This window comes from Bipolaris oryzae, assembly GCF_000523455.1.
Source record: "Bipolaris oryzae ATCC 44560 unplaced genomic scaffold scaffold_96, whole genome shotgun sequence".
In the NCBI taxonomy this organism is placed as follows: Eukaryota; Fungi; Ascomycota; class Dothideomycetes; order Pleosporales; family Pleosporaceae; genus Bipolaris; species Bipolaris oryzae.
In genome coordinates, this window is record NW_006911372.1 from 78,855 (window position 1) to 100,693 (window position 21,839).

The 21,839-nt window shown below is 48.5% G+C and overlaps 7 protein-coding genes across 7 annotated transcripts; 2 read left to right on the top strand and 5 right to left on the bottom strand.

Moving 5' to 3' along the window:
• Positions 1–384: 384 nt before the first annotated feature.
• On the bottom strand, positions 385–844 carry COCMIDRAFT_27613 (uncharacterized protein; the record flags this gene model as incomplete). The annotated part of the gene is made up of 3 exons (XM_007691286.1): positions 385–567; positions 621–706; positions 778–844. The coding sequence occupies 3 exons, from the start codon at positions 842–844 to the stop codon at positions 385–387; spliced, it is 336 nt and encodes a 111-aa protein (XP_007689476.1).
• Positions 845–1,725: 881 nt separating this feature from the next.
• On the top strand, positions 1,726–2,347 carry COCMIDRAFT_99355 (uncharacterized protein; the record flags this gene model as incomplete). The annotated part of the gene is made up of 2 exons (XM_007691311.1): positions 1,726–1,971; positions 1,994–2,347. 2 exons carry the CDS (start codon positions 1,726–1,728, stop codon positions 2,345–2,347), a joined length of 600 nt encoding a protein of 199 aa, XP_007689501.1.
• Positions 2,348–3,979: 1,632 nt separating this feature from the next.
• On the top strand, positions 3,980–7,855 carry COCMIDRAFT_38130 (uncharacterized protein; the record flags this gene model as incomplete). The annotated part of the gene is made up of 3 exons (XM_007691298.1): positions 3,980–5,510; positions 5,609–6,013; positions 6,066–7,855. 3 exons carry the CDS (start codon positions 3,980–3,982, stop codon positions 7,853–7,855), a joined length of 3,726 nt encoding a protein of 1,241 aa, XP_007689488.1.
• Positions 7,856–9,856: 2,001 nt separating this feature from the next.
• COCMIDRAFT_38131 (uncharacterized protein) lies at positions 9,857–10,699 on the bottom strand (the record flags this gene model as incomplete). The annotated part of the gene is made up of 1 exon (XM_007691299.1): positions 9,857–10,699. One exon carries the CDS (start codon positions 10,697–10,699, stop codon positions 9,857–9,859), a length of 843 nt encoding a protein of 280 aa, XP_007689489.1.
• A 1,885-nt stretch (positions 10,700–12,584) lies between these two features.
• Positions 12,585–12,785, bottom strand: COCMIDRAFT_99379 (uncharacterized protein; the record flags this gene model as incomplete). The annotated part of the gene is given in 2 exon segments (XM_007691312.1): positions 12,585–12,656; positions 12,672–12,785. Coding segments are annotated over 2 exon segments (186 nt in total), but the record flags the coding sequence as incomplete, so codon positions are not given.
• Positions 12,786–16,833: 4,048 nt separating this feature from the next.
• COCMIDRAFT_99341 (uncharacterized protein) lies at positions 16,834–17,926 on the bottom strand (the record flags this gene model as incomplete). Its single annotated transcript, XM_007691313.1, has 7 exons — positions 16,834–16,873; positions 17,070–17,111; positions 17,365–17,385; positions 17,450–17,528; positions 17,616–17,680; positions 17,747–17,789; positions 17,842–17,926. The coding sequence occupies 7 exons, from the start codon at positions 17,924–17,926 to the stop codon at positions 16,834–16,836; spliced, it is 375 nt and encodes a 124-aa protein (XP_007689503.1).
• A 2,236-nt stretch (positions 17,927–20,162) lies between these two features.
• Positions 20,163–21,142, bottom strand: COCMIDRAFT_6643 (uncharacterized protein; the record flags this gene model as incomplete). Its single annotated transcript, XM_007691281.1, has 2 exons — positions 20,163–20,381; positions 20,453–21,142. The coding sequence occupies 2 exons, from the start codon at positions 21,140–21,142 to the stop codon at positions 20,163–20,165; spliced, it is 909 nt and encodes a 302-aa protein (XP_007689471.1).
• Positions 21,143–21,839: the final 697 nt, after the last annotated feature.

The window sequence follows — 21,839 nt, forward strand, 5'->3', positions numbered from 1 at the left end:
CGGAGTGAACGCCATAAAGCATATGCATCGAGTCGTTGGGCTAATAGATGTTTCCAACCGAGTGTGGTACTACGACTAAGAACTAGTAGCAAGTAAGCACCAAGGATACGACTCGAGGCGAGTTGTAGTCACGTGACATGTAGAGTGATTAGTGCATCTCAACATCAAGTCACCAGGGTCTACAGTTGATTTGGGGGTATTCGATAGCTAAGAACTCGAGTATCTTTCATTCTTGATAGTAATGTGATTATTATCGAGCATCTATTCCACAGCACCATATTTCTTGTCCATGAAAATCAATGTCTTGGTTCCCTTGACGTCGAGAGCTTTGTGCCCTTCTCATTCTAATAAGACATTGCCACTCTAGGTCCAAAAAGATGCCAGTTACCAGCTGCTACCAGTTTTGGCACACCATCGAAAACCATGTACCGGGTCCCTGCCTACGGTGTAGCGGCAAGTATCATGTCCCCGTCTTTCTGGGTTCTCCAGGCCTGCGACAGCCAGACGATGCGCATCCATTCCCACCTTACATTTATCCTGAGGATCGGCCTTATCGGCGTTGACACACTGTAGTTGTTAATCGCAAAGATAGATATTCTGGGTGTTTTGGTAATACATACACAAAGCATAGAGCCGGAATGGTTCTCGCAATTGAACGGTGGATCTTTATCTCGTCCTTGTGTTCCTGGCCCACAGCATAGCTTGACTGTAAGACGTATGATATGTCAGAAATTTACTGTAAGAAGGTCACGAATAGTAACAGCTACGATGACACACCTGGGTAGTTTGCCAACACTTGTGCAGGTGCCAAAAGCAAAAACACGGTGACAAGAATAGACTTCATATCGTTGGTTCAAAGAGCATGTACAGCAGAGGTGATGGCAAAGTCGTGAGAATGGCTTTAAGAGAGTAAAGGTGAGTATGATGCAGGAGAGAGAAAACACTAATACTAAGGAGTCCTTATGTATTCATGATTCGGCCACTGCGCGGGTAACAGCGAAGTCAGACTTGTCAGTTGAAACTCAAACTCTCGTATACTGATGAGAGTTTGCTAAGACCAACTCTTCTTATTGCTGTCCTTTTCTCAGATGTTGCGATACAAGACAACGTAGCTTTTGCTCTTCCTTTTACCTCGTTGAAGTCTCCACTAACGGCTTCTAGTAACACAATGCCCCCTCTCAATATCATCGTTCATCTGGTCAAGATGTGGGCACTGTTCTTTTTAATATGTCGGTAAGTAATGTCTTACGGTAAAGAATGATATGATATCTTCTTATTAGTAAGATGCTATTGTCCAGGATGAAGGGGCCAGTTGAAAAACGCTACTTAATGGAAAATGCCCCCCTATCTATCGGAACACGTTAGGCAGCCTGAGTCAATGCTTGACTCTCGTAGTCTCTAATAAGCAATAATCAAAGTTTGTCAAGTTATTATTTATATAATTATCCAAGTTCCCATCGAAGTATTAAGAACGTTTCGAACACTAGGCGTTGTGGCGGAGTGGTTATCGCGCAAGACTAGAAATCTTGTTCCTTCGGGAGCGTCAGTTCGAATCTGGCCAACGTCGTCTCTTTTTTGTCAGATCATCACGCTGATTTGATATTTTATGGGGGAATTTTTTGTTAATGTAAACTAGTTTTTGTTTATTTATGCATAGATTATGTCCCGTTGGGCTCGGCACTACTTACGCTTCTCTCATGCATACAACACACACCACTCACATCCATGCCACCCCGAGCATTTCCGTTCCCGTTCAGAGTGGGCACAGATATTTGCAGTATCTCGAGGCTACGTGGCATCATTACCAGACGCAACAATAGCGATCCGCTGCGCCCGCTGCACCAATTCTTGAAGAGAGTTCTTACCAGCCATGAACAACAGTACTTTTGGCAGCGTTTTGCATCTGCAGACGACATTCTGACAAAACCCGACGCTGTTGCTGCATTTCTCGCAGGCCGGTATGTACACAAAGTCGCAAAACTATTGAACTCAGAAGCTCACACAACAAAGATTTGCTGCAAAGGAAGCATGTCGCAAAGCATGCGACCATCTGGATAAAAACGCCAGAGGCTTCCAACAAATCATGATTCTCCCCGTTACTTTGCTGGATCGTAACGAACACCAATCGTCACGTCCACAAGGCTTAATTCTCGACGAGATATACAAAGCACAGGCTCTTTCGATTGATTCTACGGATACTAGTTTTGGTCGCAAGGTGCAATCTCATCTTCTTCTCGATGTGCATGAGTTGGAGGGACAGCTATGTGAGATCAGTATCAGTCACGATGGAGAATTTGCGACCGCGGTAGCTATTGTGCCATCCATGAAAGGAGACAGCAGACTGTAGATTCAGAGAAAGTCGCCTTTGAACCTAGGTCAAATCGTTGTCGATATCAAAGCATACTGTTTGGATAAATGGGCTTGTGCAACATACAGATAGACTTGAGAAGGCAAAGTTGTAGTATGCATACTTTATGCAATATCGATACTTTGAGAACAATTCAATGTTGCTAGCCGCGCTTGTCTGCACCTCGCCAGTTTGCGACACCTTTTTTTACTTTCCAATGGCCTGGTAGGAAATTACGGGGCTAACATGCGAAAAGGGCAGGCAGATAAGAGTGACCTTGCTAAAGTGTGGGTATATGCCAGGTACCTCTCGGTACTTGGGCCGGGCGGCTAAAATCTGGATCCATCTCATGAACACCCAATACATCTCGACTGGCATAAGTCATGAACCAGCACAACTCTCAACCCCATGCAAATAGACAACAAAAGCCACTTGGAATAAACTTTCATGGGACATGATACCAGAGCGTGTGTTCCAGTCTTGGGTAGGCTGGGAAGAGAACATCACATCGGGCTAAGTGACTGAATCGGGCGTCGTCGAATCTCATCCACCTGCGGCTCCAAAACCTAATCGACCATAACGTGACTGCACTCGAACTTCCTTTCAGTAGTCCACAGTAGACCCATAAATTCCAAGCCTTCGCTGTCCTGAGTGCGCCTTGCGATTAGGCTGCACGATCGCCATGTACTTAGGTATACCCTTTGCCGCTGGCTTGTCGGCGCGAACCGCAGCACGGCCGTCTGAACTTTCAGCCGGGCGCTTAGCCGGCCGTGCTATTGCACGACGGGCATGAAACACGATCGCGTCCAGAACACCGGGTATGTTATTACTGAATTTCACTCTTGGCAGTGGAGTTCTTGTTGCGCTAGTTGCTGTGCCGCAATGTATACTATGGGGACAAGGGACGCAGGTACGGTTGAGGGAAGGTAGCGTACAACTCAAATAGTATGCACATGCTCCCATATTGCGAGTATGGTAGAGTATGGTACTGTCCCTTTCTTAGCTATTTTTCTTTTTCCCGGTAGTTTCTTTACATGGTGGAGGTGTTGTGAAGACTATAATCATGGATCAATCTTTGGGAAGCCCCGTCTCTCCAGTTGAAACAGGGTCCCTCAGTCCGCCTGCACCTAATCCTGTCCCCCCAGAATCAGGTTTGCTACTCCATAATTTTAAAATTGGTCAATTTTCTAATATCACAAAGTACAAAATGGCCATGGCCATGACCAAGAAACAAATTGGCTGCCATTCACCTTTAAATGGTACTTCTTGGTCGTACCCATCTCGGTCAGCTTGAGTCTTGGAATTGCTGTATCACTGCTTGTCTGGTATTCGCAAAACCATTACGGTCTCGCTACAGACGATGGCTCTTCTGCCATATTATTTGGGTGGCGTTTCACACCTACTCTGCTGGCCGTGTTATACACTCAGTTAACAGTAATCCTTTTCGAAGATGCGAAGCGGACAGAACCTTTTACACGCTTGGCTCAAGCACCACCCGAGGGTGTCAATGCTTTTGGAACGGTGTTACAGACACCAAGGGCGTGGTGGACCATCTTATCCGATCTTCTCTTTAAGCGCAAGTCGATTGGCAAAACCAGCTGGTGTCTAATCTGCTGTACATTCGTCAACATCATGGCTCTCTTCGCCATTTCCCCCTTATCTTCTGCTCTTCTTACATCTGCAGAAGTGGTCATCTCGAGACCATTGGAATTCAGCAGAATTGTACCGCGGAATAACGCACAGCTATCCATCGTTGCTAACAGAGAGACATATTTCAGGACGATGGCTGCTCTGATGAGAAATGTTTCCACTTCGGCTTGGATCTCAGATAAATCACTCACACTACCGTTTTGGCCTTCTATCGAGAGTGGTCAGTTTGGACCCGAGCTGGTGTCCAAATACAATTCTTGGACAGCCGAAACCATGGCACTTCATACGGATCTGAGCTGTCAGGACATGACTTTGGAGAGTGATACTCTAGAGCCCACACCATACAGTGCGTACGACCGGATGCAACATGGGCCTTACAAAGGCATTGAACCTATGGTTCATTTTGTTCTAAAGTCAAATGATGGATGTACCTACAATATGTCTTTCCATCCTACTGCTGGTCAAATCAGTGCAGGGGGCTTAACATGGTCGAATACCTCTACCTTGTTTGTGCAAAGCAAGACATTACTGCTTCTCGGTAGGAAGCCATTCCCTGCCGAAGTCTCAGAGACAAGTCCGTATGCCAGGCATAGTGCGTCCGATGAGTGCGCGAATCGCGATATTGTTATATTAAGCACACCCTGGGCGAAAGACGTGCAATTCAATACTAGCTGGGGTCCCGGCATAGAGCACAACCGGACCTTTGAACGATCGCCTGAATTTCGCATGAAGGCGCTACTTTGTCAGTCTCATTATTTCCAGGAAAGCCGCAACCTTTCCGCGTTGATGACAACAGGGAGGCCACCAAACATCACTTCTACACAAGTCGACTCGGCCAACCGCACGCCAATACCAAAGGAACTCTTGGACATACCCAAATTTGAAAGAACGATTTTACAGGATGCTTGGGCTGATTACTTCAACACGGAGAGCATGCAAACTGATGCGACTCGAGGACTGGATGACGTTCAGGGCCCATACGCTGATCCAAAAATAGTCAGGTCTGCACCTGTATTCACTGGAGTGGGCCCATTACTCGGCGCCATCTATTCTTTCAACATCACTCGAATGTTTGAAGACAAAGAATTTGGTGCCCAGGTTGCGAGGGTCAAAGGCCGGTTCTTTACCGAGTGTCTTCATGAGGCCCTCCGCGATCCGGCTGCGGTGGAAGCCAACACCATCAAGGGTGAAACTACTTTGGTAGAGGAGAGAGTCATGGTGCTTAGGGAGATCGGAATAGCCTTGGCCGTTCTGTTTCTTGTATCTTCTGTGCTGTTGGCCCTTGTGTTTTGGGTTTCCCGACTTACTTTTCGTCCGCTCAATCTTACTACAGACCCTGGCAGTGCTATCGGACATGCGATGCTCATTCGAAGTCAGTCAGAACAATCTTCAATATTCAGGAGAAATCACAAAGCATCCCGTAAGGAGCTTCAGGAAGTCTTGAAGCAGGACAGGTTTTACATGCAGGATGGAGAGATACGCGCGACTGAAAATCATGCCTCGAGTAGCACGAGTGAGTTAACATCATCGATTGTCGAGCTCTGATAAAACTGACTTTGTATCAAGCCACAGTTGCAACCTCTTACAAAATACAGCACTGGCAACCTTTAGTCTTGCGATTAAGCATGCTCTTCGCACTCTTCTGCTTTCTCGTCTGCGTTCTGATAGCTGTACTGGTACTCAACGTCTTCTCTATACGGTCCCGCCTTTCACAGCAAGCTTTTATTTACGAAGCCGACATCTCGAAACTTGGCTTAAGCTTTTCTACTTTCGCCCCAATTTCGATCGCACCAACCGTTATCAGTATAGTCATTGGACTATGGTGGGATCAGCTAGACTCAACTTTCAGGATATTACAACCGTACATTTCAATGTCACGACGGCCGACGCCAATCCGGAGTGGGGCAGGTCTAACATATCGCTCCAAGACCTGGATCGGAGCAGCCATCAAGGCCGCGCTAAATAGGCACTGGATACTGTTCATGGTTGCTCTGGGTAGTGTTCTTTGCCAGATCCGTACGACGTCTCCCAGAAACCTTCTATTCATTTGCTGACAATTGTATAACAGTCACCGTATCGATGTCAGCAGTCTTTGAGCGGCAATCTACAAACGTCGTTCATCCGACCGTTTTTCAAAGGACTCTAGAAGATAGAATGTTGCCAATCATGACTACTCACAGGGCCGCGGATGATCTCTGGTCAGGAACCAACCCAGGCCGACTTCCTTGGAAAGTACTCAACGAGCTTCTCTTAGACCCACCGAAGAATTGGTTGCCCGGGGCTACCATACAGCTATCACTCAACGGAACAAAGCCTACCTGGACACATGATGGCTGGAGTTTCATTCCTATTGATCTGTCTAAAGCAAGTGGATTAGCACTAGTGCAACCCAACCCCAAACAAGGCATTTTATATCCGAGCAATGTGACAATCACGACACAAGCTCTTCGAGCCAAGCTCGAATGTCAAAGAATACCGGAAATAGTAAACACCTCGACATGGCTCAATACGACAGATAATCTCCCATCATCATATCAACAGGAAGTAGACATACCAGGTTCAAAAGATGGCTATATTCTTCCACCCACGATCTTTAATGATGGCCCTTCAAATACTTCCACTTTTGCTACCAGTAGCATGATTCGATGCTGTTCAAATACAACCAACAACGATACAAACACAGCTGTGATCGGATATTGGTCACCAATCGAAGTCAAGAGCTTCCCTTATGAGGATCGTCAGTGGCCGGTACCGTTCGTTACGAAATGGATTGTCGGAAAACCACGAGGAGGTGGTAAAGATGCTTTGATTTTTGACGAAGCACCTGCTATGCAAGCTGCACGTTGTTTACCAACCATTGAAGCAGCAGATGCCAGAGTCACGGTAGATAAGGATACAGGTACTGTTCAGTCGTTTGAGATTGTTGGTTCCGTCCGTCCCGCAGAGGAAGCCTGGTCAGAGGCATTCGTTCAACGCAATTTCACCGGCAGCGCATCAAATCAGCGCTTGAATGAAACATACAAAGGACCAGTGAACATGACCACAAGCTATGGAGTCTTGTTCATGGGGTCGATGTTCAAAGCCGCCAACGACAAAATCACACTCTGGGAGTACGTCCAAGACAATGCTTTTGTCATGCGCGATATGGAAAACGGTATGAACATGGACTTGATGACTTACAGCATGTACAATCTCGTCAATAGAGATCCCAGTGCACTGCTAGATTACGAGACGCTTGTTTTATATGCTGGACAAACCTTCGAAACCTTCTTCCAGCATTTCGTTACTAATGGTCTATCTTTGGAGGCGGGCGGATTAGCTTACCAGAAAATTGGCGACAGCAGCATACAAGAGCTAGGCGCGCCTATCACATGGAACGGTACAGCTCTCCCGCAACGCGAGTACGCCAACCAAAACACGAACCGTACAGCTGAGGGACAAGTTTCTAGCCGCATTCAAATTCTTCATATGAATGCAGTTGCTACTTACCTAACTGTTGCGATAGTTATTTGGCTCATCGGAACTACGGTTGTGATAACCTGGCTGCAACGGAAGTATACGAGTACTTTAATTCGGGACATCCAGCTTATTGCTGATGTCTTGGTGCTCGTCGCAGGTAGTGACAACCTCTTAGAGCTACTTCAAGATCGAGGCTATAGGGTCAAGAAATCTGCAGACATTAACACCATGCTGGGTTGGTTCAAAGACAGGGACGGTGAAGTTCGCTGGGGTATTGAAGTGGTTGGTGGAAGAGCTGCGGTTGAATGGGTAGAAGCGCCGAAAGCAAGGAATGAGAGTCCCGAAAAAGGGGCGTCTAGAAGACCGCTGTTTCCATGGAAAAGAAAGCCGACTACTTAGGCCTTAGGTCTTATATGTAAACTATTCTCAATACTATAAAAGACTACTTCAGATGATCTGCTTTTCTATGTTCGTCAAGGTCGTATTGAAGGTATCGCCCACCAAAACAGCAATACGTATGCGCGTTTTGAATTGTAATTGCATTGCCCTTGTATTAAGTAGAGATATTGTAACTTGGATGGTCGCACAGGTTAAGGTCTAAAAATTAAATTTTCAATCCATGATATTACTTAGACTATAGGGCCCAGTCTCAACCTTTTTAGGGTGATATCTAGATTTTGGCGATCATTAATAGCATAGGTACGCCGAGGTCTTTCAGGTCCCAAAAGAATGGTGAGCCTAGGTATTGACATGCATGCAGGAGTTGGTAGGTACTCAATACAATATTGTAAAATATGCTCATGTCAGGTACACGGTGTGAGCAAGGGAAGTGGAGATTGGGTCCATGACGACAGTTGTGGGGCATAACTATCGACTCCACAACTGCGATTTATAAGACTTTAGACTATTGAACTACTGCACGATGAGGCAATACGCCACCCGTCTACCATGCATACACGAAGCAGGTACGATGCTACGATGTGCGGTTCGATAATCGAACAACCATGGAGGGGACGATTGCCAATACTAAACTTCGGTACGCAATCTCACGGCCGACTGAACATGTGCGTAAATTCAAAATGGCTTTGAAACACTAAGCCTCTCCCACATCATTCAAAGCGCCTGGGGTTCGTAACGCATATTAGCAAAGTTGCACATCGCGACCGACATCCCATTAGACACCCATGGAACGCGAGCCAGAATGCACAAGTTTTCAGACCATGGAGATCACACGTGAACTTGCAATCGTAAGGTACAAGTGGGGCTCTCAATCATGACATAAACCAACGTGTTTGCACGGCCTGCATGTTGTCAGTGTAGCCAAGTCACGGTCCATCCATGACCGATGTTGACGGGTTGACAGTTGTCGGAAAATATTTGTGCATTCGTGCACAATCTTTCAACGTTAGAGGGCATTGCTTACAGAATTACGGCTACCCAAGCATATTCGCTGATCATTGATGGTCACAAGCAGATCGACTGCGAACAAGCATCACGGTCGTGACGATCAGTTTACGTGAGCTGGACCGTTCCGCATGCTCGACCGTTAGCACAGTATGTACGTACAACCATTCAGTATGTTAAGAGACGGAGCGCCATGAGCACATACAACAGGGGCAGCTACTCAGGCAGTCAGGCATTGAGCTTGTTTCATAATCCGACCTCAAGATTCACGGTTGATTGATTTTCGTAGTCCTCACGAGGTGCATACGCAATGTGTTTCGCAATTGCAGTCCAGGCGCCCGCACGCTACTAGCTGCGCCTTCTGATGACGAAAATACGAGGAAGCAAAACGTGCTACGCACGTAGAGTCGATTGGCACCGATATTGTACATTGAATAGTATTATAGTAGTAAGAGAATGGGTACCAGAGATACATAGGAAATACACTAGACTAGAGGGTCTGAGCAAAATGCCCGTCGAGAATGAGAGAATAATTTAACATCCCTGGCAAAAGCGATTCGATGAAACAAGTATATCCCACTAACCCAGATGAATAGAGGCCAGAACCCCAAAGATAATATAGTGGTCGTTACTTCATGAGAATTGAAATTAAAAGTGTGTTAGAGAACGTAGCTGCTGAGACACAGAATCCCCAGGTGACGCACCCCTTGGAACCACAACCTCAAGAGCGTGCATGATGTATGCAACCAAGCCAAACGATCCCAATCAATAACGGGGAGGCGCTTCGATAAAGAAATTACATAGTGAAGAATATATTGACCTGCGACGCTGTCTGCCTCTTTCATTACGGATGTTGAATTAACCTTTGTCTCCTGTCCCATTTGTCTTTACTGCACATGTGGTTAAACAGGTATCCTGAATTATAGACGTTTTAAAGTGTCGCCGAATTAGCTACTAAGGATCCTGTTGCGGAAAAAGGTACAAGAGCACTTGAATTTATGCGTGGAAAACTTGGTGACGACGGCCGTGCTCGTGCCTCTTAGCGTTAACATATGCGGTAACGTAGACGATCTCCGTCTTGACGATACCGGGTGCAGACGGCGAAGGCGTGGGTGTGGGCGTGGGTGACGGAGTAACGGAGGAGCTATCAGCGGCGGAAGTAGACGAAGGCGTCGCAGAAGACTCGGGTTGCTTCGAAGATGACGGCTTGGGCTTAGGGGTGGAATCGGAGTCCTTGCCGGGCGCTTCGCCACCACACAGGTAGAAATCCATGTTTCCGTTGGGTGTGCATGTCTTAGTCTGCTTGTCATCGGGAAGGACGTAGGACATTGTGTCGCAAGTAGCCGCGTCGTCGCAGGAAAGAATAGGGCACCATGTGTTGTCCGCGCCTGCCTTCTGTTTGCCAACTTGATTGCCAGCGACGAGGTAATATCCATCTTTTCTGGCTGGGCAATCCATGCCTCCACAGTCTACGTAAGAAACGTCGAGGTAGTTTCCACCGAAGGACTCGGACTCGTCGATAAAGTACTCCAATTGTGTAATGTCGGTTCCCTTGCACTCCATCGACTTGGAAATCTTGATGGAAACACCAACGCCAGTCGAAGCGGATTTGAGGTAGTTCTCGGCATACGTTTCACCAGTTTTGAGGACAACTGCCTCATCGTCTGGGCAGCCATCGCCCTTGAAGACAGACCAGAGATAGACATCGTAGTCGCAGCGATTGATAATTCGGGTATGGGGTTGATCGAAATTGCATTCCTTGTTTAGCGACACGGCGCTCCTCGCGGAGGCGGTTGCAATAATGGCGGAAGCAGTCGAAAGGAAGGTAGTGAGCTGCATTGTGAATTGACTCGATCGGTATATGGATGAATGGATAGATGCAGACTTCTACAATAACGACCGAATGAATGTGTGCTGAACACCTAAAAGAGTGAAGTTATTCAGCGAATGAACGTGGGTAGGCAACGAGGTGCTAACGGCACGGTAAGGAAAGACTTTCGGCCCTGGGGGGTGCATGAGTAAATACGTGGTGACCAGGCCCACTATCAACATCACCCGCGACGGAACCACTTGTCGCCATAGCGTGAGCTTGTTTAGACGGTGCCAAACGCGTGGCTAGTTCGGAGGACAAGCACGGAACAACACTGCATCCCAGGCGCATTTTGCCCAAGTAGGGCACGGAACGGCCCAATCGGACCTGAACCATGTAAGATCATCAGGGCCCTTGGTATTGAACTTACGACCGTTCAACCACCTCCCATTGGATCAGCCACAAAGCAGATTGAATTAACGCAGGGATTTCGCCGATCGAGGTCATTCTCTGTCTGCACTTGCTGTAGAAATTTCCGGCGTGAACCATGGATACAGCAGCTTCGGCACGTCTTACTCGACAGACACAGACGCGCTGCCATGTTAGCTAATCAAGGCTGTTGGGTGAGAGGTGTTCACATCGCATAAGAGTCGACTTCCAGCATTCAATTCAGTTGCTGTTCGAGGCATTTCCGAGATGAACCCACTTGGCAGCCTCAGCCACTGCCCAAAGCGAATCATTCACCCGCACCGCGAAAGTCGAAAAGGGGCTGCGCCAGGCTTGATCGGCCGTCCACGCAGAGTCATGGGACGATAGCAAGGCGGTATGCGACAAAATGCTGTTCATACGGCACTTGTCAAGCTCCTATCGGTGTGTCCATCTTCGCAATCCTTGTTATAGTGCCGGTCGAGAACGTATAATAAACAAGGCAGTCCATCGCTGAAGACAATTCAAGCCCCAGTTGTTGTCGCAATATTGCAGCAGACCCCATACTTTCCGCCACCCAGCCTCATCTCAATTCCCGCATTTAATTTCCCGCACACACCAACCCGAGACCATCCAAGGCTATAGGTGCAAGAGAAGGTTGATAGAATCGCAAATGATCAAAGTGCCCAGTTCTTGCGCTTGGCGGTCAGAGTAGAAAAGGGACTGCCATGATAGCTCCAGGGAGAGGAGCGTGGCGTTGCGAAGCGTGCGACTGGTGTGGTGATACCTTCGGAAGCATCTCTGCGACGCGACTCGTTTACGGGCGTACTATCCATGTTCGGCTATTGCAGGCGGACTTTTCAATAAGCTATGTTATTGCATAGTTTAATTCGTTCTTGTCAGGATAATCGAGGGAGTTTTGATGCTGCAAAGCACCTAGGTACGTGTACATGTGTACGTACACTACAGCCAGACGCGTTTGACAGTCACGTGACTGTCATTCGCAATACTTTTCACGATTCAACTACCCTTGATCAGCCACTTGTGCCAAGTCCACACACGACCGCCTTCTTATATTTCTGCCTTGCAAACCTTCTTTTTCGGCTTGTTCTTATACGAAGACTTTCACACATGAGTCGCCTAGTCGGATATGACCGCAGTTGTGCATGGCACAATTGCTTAGCACAATGGTGTCTCTCCAGGTCACGAGTTGCTCGTTGTCAGGGGCACTACATCCGCTAGTGCTAACACCATTCAGCTCTAGGCAAGTGGAACTTTGCCCGAAAAAAAGGTGATCTTTGAGTTGAGTGTCCAGGGCACGCCAATGCTACCTGTGGCTCGATGCAAATAGAAACTAAGCAGCGTATTCTAGTGTTGCAGCACAAGCACAAAGCCTTTCATGGTGTTGGTTCAAGGAGCAAAGCTATGCTGTAGACTTACACAATGACAGTATAGTACAGTACAGACCGAGCTAGTGGCTTCCTTCTGTCAAACATATGCCTTCCAGGGTCGCTCAAGCGACATCTTGGGATGACTTCGAACATCGGTGTGATTTCGACACTACTAGCGAGTAACTAGACCTCGTGGTCCATTCCAAGAAAGCCAACATGGAGAACATTTGATCTTTGAAGTGCCCCCAAGCAGTCCCAAGACCGTCCTTTCTACCATCGATAAAGCATAAAGAAAACATGATTACAACCCTTCCGTGACAATCAGAACCAACCTCCACGTCTGAGCGAACACAATCTTGAATATTCGTGCACATCTAGAAGCATATCCTTTGGAACACGACGGAATCGAGAACTGATGTCAACCGGCTGAAACAAGCTAAGGAAAGCACGAGCCTATCGTTGCGTATCTCTTGTGGCTCATCGTGGCTCAGGCAACCAACATTACTCGTATTAGAAGCAAGTTCTGGAATGGAAAGAATCAAGGTTCCATCTCCACGTTGTGGCGTTGACGGGAACTCGCGGCTTTCTGACGTTCAGGGGTAGTGGTGTTCTTATTCTGTCTTGTGCAGATGTCATTCAACAACTGTACCCGCTATTGAGTATCTTACCGTCCCTTCACATGTGATCGTCAGGTTACGGAGAACAGGCTGACGTTAACCTGAACAGATTGTGATCAACTTATAAGTAACCAAACTGCCTGAAGGCGTTCTACAGAACTGCTCACAGTGATATGACTCTCCCTTCAGCGTATATCTGCCGGTCATATTAATACGAAGTGAGCCTATCACTTGTTCACCTTTCTACCAGAAAGATCAGTTACAGGATTTTGTGTGAGTTGGACATATCATGCTTAGCTCGTAGTGGGATGTCACAGATGAAGCACAGCAGACAGTAGCCGCCGAATCCGCTCCCAACAAGTACCAAACAATCATCCCGCTCGTCCGTCGTAACGCCCTACCCGCCGAACTGCTGACGTGTCTCTCTTGCTCATTCTGTTGATTCCGGACATCAACTTTTAGTCTCCAGATGCTCGATGCACGTCAAGCACGCAACCATACCTTGAATATCCGGGCGTATTTATGCTGCTCGACTATAAAAACAATTTTCAGAGCAGATCAACGTGATGGCCTTCCAATAGCGGTATAGCCGAACCATAGACTTTCTAGGTATCGACATTGGTTTAAGGCCAGCAGTCTCAGGTAAAGGACAACAGTATGAGATAAGAGACCGATTGTAGATCCATCATGTCACGCTCAAAGATTATTGATTTACTGTCTGAGAGATGAACCAGAGTAAGGCAGTAATGATCAAGTGCTCGCATACATGATTTTAGTGGCGCAAGACAGACTTCCTACAAGCACGTGAGATCCAGTCCCACATATTGGTTGGAGAACTATCCGAGACTAACTGGAAAGAAGACCCCCATCGCAAGATTCCTTTCCATCTCGATTGTTCCCTCATGAGCTTACGTCACCAAAAAAGAAGAATGAGGATCTCCGTCTACGATGTCGTCGTGAGTCAACGCTAGCAAAGCCCAATACACACGAGCCGTCATCTGAGATAGTCTACAAAAGTTGTTGACTCGAGGGCTGTTACCGCGCTTACCGACCCACCATATCTAGCACCCCCTACTTGCTTGTACCATCCACACGGCCGCATGGTTGGCCCGACAGAGCGGCTCCAGGTACGTGGCGGCGCATTAAACGGTACAAGTACGCGCCACTGCATGTAGACAAGAGGATGCTCACTGGCCAACGACGACCAGTAACGTTAGAAATGCGACCGACGCTACTTCAACATGGATAAACGAGGTTGGGCCGCGACCACCAAAAAATCTACGAGTTTCGGCATATACTTTACAGAAGGGGCTTTACCCGCGGATGGGGATCGAGTCGCATGATCAGAAGATAGATGTTAGTGCGGCATGATTGTGAAGGCCAGAAAATAAAAATCCCGAAGGGCTAGGGCATGCGTATACTAGGACCCATGCAAGACGTGTGATGCAAGTTTGCCCTGGCTCGACTAAAGCACGAACCCTCGCCTCAACGTCACTCTTTTTGAGCAAACCATTAAAGTTCCCGCAGAGCATACCTTGTAACTTTGTTTTCCCTGATCCATCCTACCACGTGTAGGTACATCCTGGTGGAACTCAGGTTTGGCTGGGTGGCGCGCGAAGAAAAGGCATCGACATGGGTTCTTTTCCATTAGTATCCCATGTGCGCATTTTCCTATGCACGCAATTGCATGTCACATTGCATCTGCTCCACCTTGCATGGGCCAATACCACCGGTTTTTAGTAACCTTTTCGGTCCAGAACTCGGGCAAGTAGCGACAGGCCGACCCCATCTTTTTTCTTAAAGAAAAAAAAATTCCTGGAGGGCTGACCGTTAGTCTTAAAAAATGGAGGATCGGTGGGTTGTTCGCAAATGGGGTTACAAAAATTTCCAAGACACCGGGTTTGGCCAAGGATGACTACGTAACACTACACTCCTGTTCACCCACTTTCTGGCCCCAGTGGAGATCCTTCCCGCGCGGAGCTCAATCCGCTCGAGCATAATAGAGACGTTCTAGGCTTATGGTCTATGCAGCTATGTCCGTAATAGAGTGAAATATCGTAACATATCCCGCTTTTTGTCTTCGGAGTTCGTTCCCTTTTTTTGCAAGCCATGTAAGAACTAGAGAGCCGTCCCCGTTCCCGATGCTGACGGGAAAAGTCATAAGATAGAGAGAAGAGAGTGTGGGTGTGTGTGTGTGGAACGGCAACGGCCCGCAGCCGGTGAGCAAATGGGTACTCTGATAATGCACTTTGGAAACGGGCCAATTGTTAATTGCTTGCCCCATCAGCTCCTTCATGCATACGGGTCATATGTTGGTCTATACGAGCGTCACATTCAACACTGATCATGATGACGCTGACACTCAGAGGCACATATGCCAGATCCTCCATGAGATATCGCGATGCACAAGTACATAGCGTCATCCAAAAAGAAGAAAAAAACAAAGTTTATCCTTGAGCCCAACATGCTCAGCATCAGGAAAGAGGCAGCAAATAGGAGTATTCTTCCGCTGCCGGCTTTGCTGCAAGCCATAATTAAATAAGCAGCCTACTCTGGCCCTCTGAGGGCCCAGACGGGTACTAGGCGAACATCCCCTCGAGTTGCGGGAATACCGCGTTAGTCGAGGTATAATATTATGAGCCAGGGCTGAAATGCTTCGGTTACACAGCAGGATAACTGCCGGATTATGCGCAAGCCGCCTCTACCGCCACCCAACAGGATCGTGTGGGCTCCCGAGTCCTTCAGCCAAGCCTCGGTATGCCGATGTCAGACTGTGTGGTTAGATTCGGCAGCATCCGACCAGTGAGGGTTCAGGATGACGGAGTGTCGGTGTGCACTATACTAATGGGATTATACCGGTTGCCTTGGTTTCAGCCGAGAATCAGCGTCCGTCAGATTTCGACGTCAGGCGTAGCCTACACTACATGCATGCCAGACGGGTGGGTTCCCTGGAGTCCTTTTTCCCTATATGGCCCAGGCTATAAGCCTTTGGGTACTAGGAAACTTCGGTTGGAGAGAAGTAACAGCCTGAGACAGTGCTGGCATTATTGGATTACAGGTATTTGGAAAACAAAAAATGGGACTATTGTGCGGAAACCATCCGCGTATATCGTGCTCTATACCACATGCGCTAAGACTAGAATGAAGCAAGAAAGAAGAATTCCGACCAAAGACATTCCAAGAACCAAAATACAGGATGAAGAAACAAAGTTGCCCCATTACGCAAGTAAGTAAATGCATAAACTCATCAGGCTCAAGAGCTAGACCGCTGGGCTGCTCTTGGAAACAAATCTATACATGCAGGCAGCCCCATGTTTGCATGCATAGCCCTCCATCTACAATGAATTGCTTAGCATTACACCTGCCGAACAAGACGAGCTTTGCTTTTATCCAATCGCCAAACTCCTAGCGGGGGCCAAGAAACCAGGCGTATATTTGCGTAAATGGTCGTGTACAAAAAAAAACAGATATTAAAACCCGTTGGCCGTGATTGCCGCATAAAGCGCGCAAAAGCTCCTTTCCTCGCCCCCCTCCCCTTCCACGAAGCACATGATGTAAGAGGACTGGGCTCATGGGAGGGTGGCGCTAGAGTCGTTCCAGAAGGTTACAATGGTGAGGTATGGCAGGCTGGAAAAAAAATGGGTCGGGTAGTAAAGGGGTATATGTCGAACAGAGTGGTGAAGAAGGGCGGCGTAAAACGTGTGTATCGGGAGAAAGGAGGCCAGCGATCTATTCCCCTTTCTTGTTGATGGACTTGAGTTCAACTTCACTGTCATTTCGTCAGTCTTTCTGATTCGATGCCCTAGCAATTCTGCCGTAATAGTTGACATGGGTAAAAGGACGGAAAGTGAGCTGTGCGTTGGTCAAGCGAACAACGCAGTTGCCAGACACCACGAAGATGGGTGTTTGAGGCGCGGAGACTCTTCCAGAGATGGTAAAAGAAAAGAAAAATATTGGGTACTTACAAGATCAGTTTTGCACCAGCGGGGATGTGACCAGGAAAACCACTATAGTCATGACAGTTAGCGATTGTTCCGAGACAAGAAATTAGAGAGCTGCTGGTATCCTAGTCATGCCAGACCGGCGGCTGCAGCGGTATGTTCGTTTGGGGGGTACACAGAAAAACAAAGTGTAGAAGTTTTGTCCGGACTCCGAGCCTCGTGGCATGTGTCGGCCGCTTCTGCGGCCATGGGAGGCTGGTCGTTCGGTTTGATCCCACGGTCGGGCTCGTCAAGTATGAAGTTCACAAATTGGACTTACCGAGCGCCATAAGCATAGTCACTGTATTACACATGGTGTTAGCAAAAAAACACATGCACGTGGTGTACCCGCAAAAGCTACTTACGATGTGATTTTGAGGATTGCTACCTCACCCAACGACATGGGGGGAATATCCTCGGACCCCAAGATACCTTCATCCCAGCCTGCATGTTGGAGTCAGTTGACGTGCACACATCAATTTGCCATTTGTCATGTGTGGAGCGTGCTGGTTAGGATTGCAAAGCGCATACCTCGGATGACTCGGCCTGCGCCGATTAGAGTCGTGAGATCGCCCCGGCCTACTGATGTGTCGAATCTAGCATTTTGGTTAGCAGCATGCCCCAAGTCCCTGTGAAGGCGTCCACGTTGCCAGTCTACTTACTGTGTTCCCTTGTTGTCTGGTGCCTCGTCATCGTACAACCATCCTACAACCTTGGTTAGATTTTGGGATTGACGTGTGAATGCTAGCAGCAATACCGGTGTATTCAACGCAAATCTCGTCGTGCTTCTTGGGGAAGTCTGTGCCATTGCCTGGTTTGGCAACAATCTTCTCGACGCCCATTGTGTAGAAAGAATATGCTATGTTCGTGTGTGCGTGTGGCGTTAGAGGCGCAAGTATGTTGTAACGGGCGGGATGCTAGCGTGGACAAAAAGTCGAAAGTTGGTCAAGTTTAGATATGACGAATATAAAAAAGGAGCCAGAGGAGTGTAGAAAACAAGAAGTGCGTGAAGAAGTGGACAGGGCGAAGATTTAATAGCAGGCGCAAGGCGTGGTGATGATTTAAGGAAGATGCTCCGTGTATGCTTTGGCAAAAAAGCTTAGGCTCAATGAATGGCCTTTGCTTTGACAAGAAAAAAAGCAGTCCGGGGGTTTGCAGGACAACTATGGGATAGATTGGCCTGCTCCGATCCGTCCAGCATATCCTTTAGCCCCCCTTCGCATACGCATCCGTTCCACAGCTTCGGCTCGAAGGTAATTGTGGGCTACGAACCACAGCCGCCATCAGAACCTGACTGTCTCCCGGGGAATCCTACCCGACGCTCGAGCCGTTTTGGATGTCAGAAGTTTGGAAGGTTGGTCTAGCCCTTTGAATGCGTTCGTCATCTGCAACATCCTAGCTGACACGCGATGTGGGCTCCACATCTAACATGGTCGATGGTTGTACCCGTTCCTCAACTTTCCCGCGACTACCGAGGAGCATGACAGCTTTCCAACACCGCCGTTTGCCCTACGACACGGCGGCTGACCCTGCATCCACGCGGAAGGAAAAAAACAAGACATCCAAAATTACTTTTTGGGCCGTGGAGGGATAAGGAATGGTAGTAAGGACGTGACCAATTAGGATGGTGGGACCAAAAGGAAGCAAGGGTGGGGACAAAGGGTACCTTAGTGGGGGGTGCAAGGCTACAAATTGTCAAAGGCCGCGAGGTGCGGTGACTGCCACCACGAAGACGTCCTTCGTCGCAGAGAGCATGCACGGCACGACTCTAAAACCTTAATCCTGCATGAAGGAACGGAGGGATGGGCGCAAAAAAAGGCCGACACACTGTACCTCTCTAGAAAGTCGCACGACCTGAACAAAAAGGAAAAGCGCCTCTGAAGGCCGTAGGGCTAAGTGGTTGACGAATAAGCTACTACCGCAACTTGTATAGGATGTGATTCGGCAGCCAAACCCGCACCAGTGCGAGTCCCCCTGACTACTCGTAGCCCGACAAGGCAACCGGCGGTCGTGTAGTATTTTAGTAGACTCATCAGAGTGAACAAGGCTAAAACATGGATTTAGGGGAATGCAGGACCGTTTGCTAAAAAAGCAATGTTCGGTGCATTTCACGGGGCGACTGGGCCGTATGACTTACGTATACTAGACTAGTTCAATAAGTACGCAACCCCCCCATGGCCTCATGAATCCAGCGCTCAATGTCTCGCAGGCTGGAAGTGGTGACGAACACAATGGCTCAATCGTCATTGTTAGCATTGCCCCCCCATGTGCCGCTCCAAAATCCCTTTGTCGAAGCCGTGAAGCCAAGGGGCCCAACAAACCCTAATCATCTCGCGAGTTGGCATGTCGCTGGAGGGTTGCCAATCACAGTAGAAGCGGCAGCACTGCCGGTTGCCGTGCGGTGCTAGACCCACCCGGGGGAACAATCATGTTTGTAGCGTCTGGCGTTGCAAAACAGCCAAATGCGGAGCAGCGGGCTATCGTGCTTCTCGCGGCAAACGCGAAATTCACATCCCTGGAGGAAAAAAAACGAGGCACGGGTGGCGTGGGGCTGGAGAGCAATTGCCATAGCCATTACACGTGGTCTTTTCGACCGTGCCTTTGCCATGGCCTTCTTCAGCCCGCCTTGTAACCTTCGGACAAGACGATCTTTTAGCCCTGTGCGCTGAGTCGGGAGCCCAACGATACGGTCCGGGAGCAATCCACTCTTTGCATTGGCTAGACGAGGTGCGCTTGCAGTGGCGGCTGAGTCGTGGAGAAGTGATCACCCCCACGCATATGGAGTGCAGCATCGTGAACATTAAGCACGTGGCCAAAGTCAAGCTACAGCACAGGTGCTAAACCACTTGCAGCCAGGCAACAAATACGAGCCCATGATGGTCATCTCCAGCATGTCCAATGAAAAAGGCTGCGCATTGCTTGTAGTGTACTGTAAGTAGGTACCCTACTAAAACTACCGTTGCACAAGGTTTCGCAGGGCTATTGCTCCGGTTGTAAGTAGTAAGACCCGCAACGTTCAGCACAAGAGCGAACCCTCGTCAGCGGCGCACCAAAAGTCGGCCCATGACGAAGCCAACTTCACTTTGCTTTCTCCCAAAACGGCAACTGCACCAGGTCGGTCAGAGCGATGCTGGCAAACCGAGTGCCTTTGCCCTGCTCGGCCCGCTCGACGTAGTGTATGCGGTCGGTCCCTACAGTCTGGATGAAGGCAAGGAGCCGCGCATAGTTTGTGCCAACATGCTCGATTCCATGGCTGTCGTCCGACATGACGAACCCGCCTCGCATCCGAAGGAACATCTACAAACGAACCCCAAGTCAGTTCAACTTCGGCTCGCCGCCGAGCTCGGGCAGATGGCGGTGTGACTGACCTGACATATTGGCAAGCTCGGATACGGCTCGGCCAGACCTTTGCGCAACCCGGCAGAGTTGACTTCGAGCAGACCGCCATATGAAGCAATGAATTCCAGGTTGCGCTCAATCTTCTGCCAAACACCAGCCATGCCTTTGAACCCATCGTCGCGATGATCGCTCAGCAGACGGATGAGGTCCAGGTGCCCAACCACTGGCGGCCGCAGCGCCTGCAGCATCTCCAATTGAGAATCGAAATAATCCTCAAACAGCCTCTCGTCTGTCCCGCCCGCCTTGTCCCTCGCCTGCTCGTACGTCTTGCGGTCGTAGTCAATGGCTATCGTATGAACATGGTGGACAGAGCCCATGAAAAAGTCAAACGGATATTTTTCGCGGACGCTCCGAATCACCTCCAGGGTCGACGGACGAATCCATTCAGACTCGAAGCCAATCAGAATCTGTATCTGGCTCGAGTACTTCTCTCTCAGCCGGTTGGCCTCGACAATGAAGTCGTCGAATAGCTTGGCAAGGCTCTCAACCGTGTACGACTCAGCTTCTCCGGGGTAAAAGTCTTCGATTGGCCGGGGTATGTGTTCTGTTAGCGCAAAGGTATGGAAGCCTTTGGCTATGGCTGCCTGGATGACTTCTTCGAGCGTATCCTTTGCATGGCTACAAAACTGGCCAGAGTGGCTGTGATGTGAGTATGGCATGTTTGGGTTTATGTCGCGGTTGAGCTTCTGGGTTGGGAAAATGTAATTGTGACTCGACGCTGCACCAAACCAAGACGCGTTCTCCTATCAACGCCACCGGACTAAAGACTGCGCAACTTGATTCAACGTGACAGAGACGACCTGATATAGGTATTTTACGGATTGGCCGAGTATTTGCTAGCCGTGTCTCGCGTCTCTTCCCGCATGTGGTGGGCGTCGCGAACAGGAGCGTGGTGTAATCCTTCAACGCCGATTCGTCAGTTTTCTTCGGCATGTGGGTTGACATCGCCCCGAGGTATTTGATTACCGTGCCACATCAATTCATGCATCGTGGCCGTGTTGCAATCCGGGGTCTGGTTGTACCAATATTATTACAAGTCAATCTCTAAGTTTCAAGGTATACGAGAAAATTGTGAGCCAACACTGCGTATCCATGGCTAATCAAAATCATACTCTGATACTAGATGACCCCGCGTGCTTGGTGAAATCCGTCCTTGAGCCAGAGGATACGCTACAGCCGTCACATCTAGTCTACCAAAGAATAAAATCATACTAGTGTTCGTATGAGAATCTAAATTGCCATTGGGACAAAAGCCGCTCCCGTCTATCAAGAGTATCGCAGCCATCAGCTATTCCAATAGAAGGGAAGAGAGAAAAAAAAAACCCTCAAACAGAACAATCCTTTGAAGTGTTTAAC